This window comes from Gallus gallus, chromosome 8 (genome assembly GCF_016699485.2).
Source record: "Gallus gallus isolate bGalGal1 chromosome 8, bGalGal1.mat.broiler.GRCg7b, whole genome shotgun sequence".
NCBI lineage: Eukaryota > Metazoa > Chordata > Aves > Galliformes > Phasianidae > Gallus > Gallus gallus.
In genome coordinates, this window is record NC_052539.1 from 8073818 (window position 1) to 8078512 (window position 4695).

At 49.4% G+C, this 4695-nt stretch overlaps 1 protein-coding gene across 1 annotated transcript; it reads right to left on the reverse strand.

The window, feature by feature from the left end:
* Positions 1-203: 203 nt before the first annotated feature.
* On the reverse strand, positions 204-4183 carry LOC121113428 (zinc finger CCCH domain-containing protein 11A-like). Its single transcript, XM_040705247.2, has 5 exons — positions 3847-4183; positions 2554-3060; positions 1981-2141; positions 1472-1539; positions 204-720 (listed from the first exon to the last, which is right to left on the reverse strand). The coding sequence occupies exons 1-5, from the start codon at positions 4028-4030 to the stop codon at positions 204-206; spliced, it is 1437 nt and encodes a 478-aa protein (XP_040561181.1). The 5' UTR covers positions 4031-4183.
* Between the last annotated feature and the right edge of the window lie 512 nt (positions 4184-4695).

Here is a 4695-nt window from a genome sequence, read left to right on the forward strand (position 1 = left end):
TGGTGACACACTGGAACAGGCTGCCCCAGGGAGGTTGTGGATGCCCCATCCCTGGAGGCCTTCAAGGCCAGGCTGGATGTGGCTCTGGGCAGCCTGCTCTAGTGGTGGGCGACCCTGCACGTAGCAGGGGGGTTGAATCGAGATGATCTTTGTGGTCATTTTTGACCCAGGCCACTCTGTGGGTCTATGATTCTATGAAAATACTATTCGGTTACGCTCTCAATCATGTCAGAGAGTTCTTGAAGGAGTTCATCCACATCCTTCTCAGGCTCTGAATCCACTGCTTGTTCCAGATCTCCGCCTGAGAGCTCCAGCATGAGCTTCTCCAAGTCATCCTCTGCAGAGAAGAGCGCTTTCCCGGCCGCGGTGGAGCACGGCTGCTGTGTCTTTGCCGCCGTTTGTGGAGAAGCTGAAGCGGAGCTCGAGTCCTCTGACTGTGCCACAGGCTCTGCCCAGCATCCCAGAGGCGTGTCAGAGAGCTCCCGAAGGAGTTCATCCACATCCGCCCCTGGCTCCAAATCCACCACGCCTTCCCGATCTCCTCCTGAGAGCTCCAGCATGAGCTTCTCCAAGTCATCCTCTGCAGAGAAGGGCGCTTTCCCGGCCGCGCTGGAGCACAGCTGCTGTGTCCTTGCTGTAACTTCAGGAGAGGCTGAAGCGGAGCTCGAGCCTTCTGACTGTGACACTGACTCTGCCCAGCATCCCAGATGCAGGCCAGGACTTGGGAGAACAAGGAAGAGAAAAATCAGTACCTGACATTTCTGGACTGGAGAAGCATTTCCTTCAGACCAGCTCTAAAATCTGTGGTTAACCTTCCCTACAACTCCTACCAATATGGGGGTTGTCATTCCTTAAACCTGGGGCTACCGTTAAGGTCCAGTCCAAAAGCAGGCACGATTTTCAGTGCGGGAATTGATCTGTGAAGACAGAGCAGTTGGGGCCTAGCAAGCATGGTCCAATTTTTGTAGCCAGAGGCACTTTGCCACCTTCATTAGTTTGACGGTAATAATGTTCGGAAGTCAACCTCCACAGATATGTGTTCACTACTTCCGTTCTCTTTCTCATGACGTGCTCAGCAGAGATCGATTGCCAGTCCAGGAGTCTGATCCATCCCTTCTCTTTGTTCTCCTAGCAGTGCTGTCATAGTCTCTGCTTCTTGAGGTGGCACTGAAAAGCATAGCTGGCCACTCCTTGTTTATCACTTTGCAAGGAACTGGAAGGATTTCACCTCATCTTCACTAAGGCGTTCAGAGAATCCATGAGGTCTCTGGAACACTGTACCAACTTGCAGCACGTTAACAATCTAAATGCACATTCCTGCTAGCAGCTGGGACGTTATTTCTGATGACAAATTTCTCTGACGGTCGTTGGCACCAATTATATCAAACCCCTCAGTTTTCCTAGGCATGGAAGCACTTACAGTTCATGAAAAACATTGCGACTAAGGAAAAAAACAAGTAGTGGTCATCACCTGTCTGGGAGTGTGCCTGCTGCAGGTGTGGTCACCACTGTGTCCTCTGGCCGGGCTGGAGCAGCAGCCTAGGGGGAAACAAGACAGCACAAGTGATGCACAGGGAAACATTCCTGAGCAGCTTCTTCCTCCATGCCACCTCCCATCCCCTCTGGCACTGCTGAACCTTAATCCAAAGGCAGAGCCCCAGTGCTCCCAAAGAAAGTTCAGATTCCCTTCAAGGTTACTAAGGACCTCCAGTGTTTTAGAGAACACAGCACTAACTGACCAAATCCTTCACACCACAGAGAAATCCCAGAAGGGCGGAATCACAGAGTACTACGTGAACGCCGCCGTTCCTCTAATGAACAGTGGAAGGTTACTGCAGGAATCCTGCAGGCAGCTCGCGCCTACCAGGGACAGAGGAGGCCTGTAGATGTTTGAGTCTTCCACCGTTTCCCCAAGAGAAATGTCAAGCTTCCCTATCACTACGACTGGGGATCCACGACAGCTTCAGCCACGGTCCTTACCACAGCTGCACGTTTAGCTGGAGGCTCCTCCGTGCCATCAGCGGTGGCACTCACAGCACAGCGACCCATCTCAGCTGCCTTGCGCTTCCGTGCAGGTGCACAGACAGCTTCAGGAACAGATGTGCTGGATTCCACGTGTGTCATTTCTTCTTTTGCAGGTGCTTTAAGAGAAACAAACCAAATCTCGTTGTTCAGCAGCAGAAAGGAAGAACCCTGACTACCTCTCTTTCCTCCATGGGTTTATTTCCACATGTGCAATACTGAGAGAAAGGCTACAGTGTGCAATCCACACAGCATTTGAGCTCTTCTCAGCCATTCCACATTTCTTTCTTTCTTTCTTTATTTGCAAAGCAAATCTAACCTTAGCAATGAGATGTTTGATCCCCCGCTCTTTTGGACAGAAACGGGCCCTTACTGTAAGGAGTCGATACATGCTTTAGAAAGATACATGCTTTAGAAAGACTTTGTAGCCTTAAACTTGTTCATCCTCAGCACAAGCAGCAAACCCAGTGCAAACTCAATTTGCTGATAGGGGTAGCGTTTCCCCAGGGAGGCACTAAAGCAACTTCTTACCTCTTAGCTTTGGGATCCTGATCAATCTCCTCCGTGCTGGGGCAGGTGCAGGTGGTGCTGGAGGAGCTGGCACGCTTTCGTCCCTCTGTTGAATCTGCAGAGCTTTCTCCCTCCTGATTTCTTCCAGGGTTTTAATATGGATTTCTTCTAAAGGCTTGACTTTTTGCACTGGCTCTTCCAACTTCACTTGGCCAGCAACAGATGGAGTGAGGATGCTCTGTATCTTGTTTTCACCCAGAAGCCTTCTCTTGGTAGGCAACTCATCTGCATTTGGCTTCCCTTCTTCTGACTGCCTACGTTTTCTTAGAGGCTGGGCTTGGGAGAAAGCTGAGATGCAAACTGCCTGGGAAGGTCTTGTCTCTCTGCCTTGCTCTTCCGTGTCACACTGCCCTGCAGCCGGGAGCCGAGCTGGAGTTCCGCCTTGTCGATTCGCTTTCTCCTGGCGGATTTCCTCCAGTGTTTCCACGTGGATTTCTGCCATAGATTTAGCAGCCTTCTCTGGTGTCGCTGAGAAACAAGAAGCACCAAGATATAAAGAGAGTCCAACAATACTTCCAGTCTCCAAGATCTGTCACAATACTAAGGAGAACCACTCTGTGGTGTTCACAGAAATGCATCTGAGGACAGTGTCATTCTGCAAATCATTTTCCTCTCCTGAGCCGCTTGTTCCATTCTGAAGACCAGCCCCCTCCAGAGAGAGCTGCTACACAAAATCGCAAACCTATCCTGTTCCTTTCTGACTGCGTCTCTCCATTAGCATCTCAGACTCCTGCTCCTGGCAGTGGATCTGTTCTACCTGTGCCTCCGTACAGTTTCATAGAAGATGCACGAGTGGAAAAACACCACATCCCCAGACCAGATTTCTGATAACAGCCATCAGAAGAGTTTCAGCACTCCAGGAAAACAGAACCAGGTTGCTTTCTCCCCCCGCCCCCCCCCTTTCAAATCTATTTTTAGAGCTGTATGGAAGTGCTCTGAAATGAATGGAAGTAAGTCAGATAACATATAGAATGTCCAGTTACTGTCTGTCCGTGTGCTGGTCTGTGCGGAGGACAATCGTAGTCTCTCCTTCCCAGAGCTGGGGACTAGCACTCCAAAACTGAATGGAACAAAGGACACAGGCTGCATCAATGCCAACTTTGGGGTCGCATTTCAAAACAGAATGGCAGAGGGAACTTCAAATCCCAGGGCTTAAGAGCTCAAGCAACATGCCAAGAGAAGAATTGCGGGAAAGAAGAAGCACAAAGCCTAAGTAGAAAATCTGTGCATCAAATTCCAATGCCCGCTGAGTACCTGGAGTATTCTTTGGTGCTTCATCAACCTCCAGCTTCTTATCCAGACTTTCAACAAGGCTGCGCTTCACCGCGATGCCACTCCCGTCAGCTTCAGACCAAGAGAAAACAAGGAATACTTGAAGAGCAGCTCTTTGGAGGACAATGTCAGAACAGCCCACCACAGTCTTCCAATTCCCAAGCATATTTTATTACATGTGCCCCTTAGCTGTTGGCTATTATTTTGCCATTTCCGCAGCCGACGCAGAACTGCAATTTTCCTCTCTCATACATCAGAAATGCCCTTCATGCCGTCATATTTGGATGAAGGCACCCCAACGCTACTTTACAAGAAGTTCTTACCTTCGGAGGCTTTCTGTTTTCTCCACATCTCACCACATCGATTCAATCGAATCTTAAAAAAACAAACAACAAAAAAGCACAGCCTGAGAATTGACCATGATATTAGGTTTCATTCTTGGAACCAAAGACAGAATCTAAGAGGTTACTGAGTGAACCAAAGAGCAGCAAGCATCCTCCTACTCAACCCCTCCCTCTTTAGCACTGAAGAAAAGCAAGAAAAACAAAGCAACAGACACCCAAGCATACCTTGCGAGATGCGGAGTGAGAAGGGGAATAAGAACCATCTCCCTGATTGGCCATGCCGGAGAAATTCCTAGAACAAGTTCAGGTTCTCAAGGATCTCTCCACAGGGACTGCTGCCACTCCTGGAAAAAGCCGCCTTCGCTCCTTCTTGGAATGGAAGCCTTCTCCTGGCTTGATCAGGGAAATAAAGTAACCCTAAAGAAAGTATCAAGAGGTGAAAAATAATGAGCAAGAAGCATTTTCCCTGCCTTCTTCTGGTGCTCGA

Excerpts from the sequence above, each read along its gene's own strand:
- LOC121113428 (XM_040705247.2), bottom strand. The coding sequence starts at position 4,030 with ATGCTTGGGAATTGGAAGACTGTGGTGGGCTGTTCTGACATTGTCCTC. Across the intron at positions 2,142-2,553 it reads CAGGATCCCAAAGCTAAGAG|CACCTGCAAAAGAAGAAATG; the intron begins GTAAGAAGTTGC and ends TTTCTCTTAAAG. Across the intron at positions 1,540-1,980 it reads CAGCTAAACGTGCAGCTGTG|GCTGCTGCTCCAGCCCGGCC; the intron begins GTAAGGACCGTG and ends GTTTCCCCCTAG.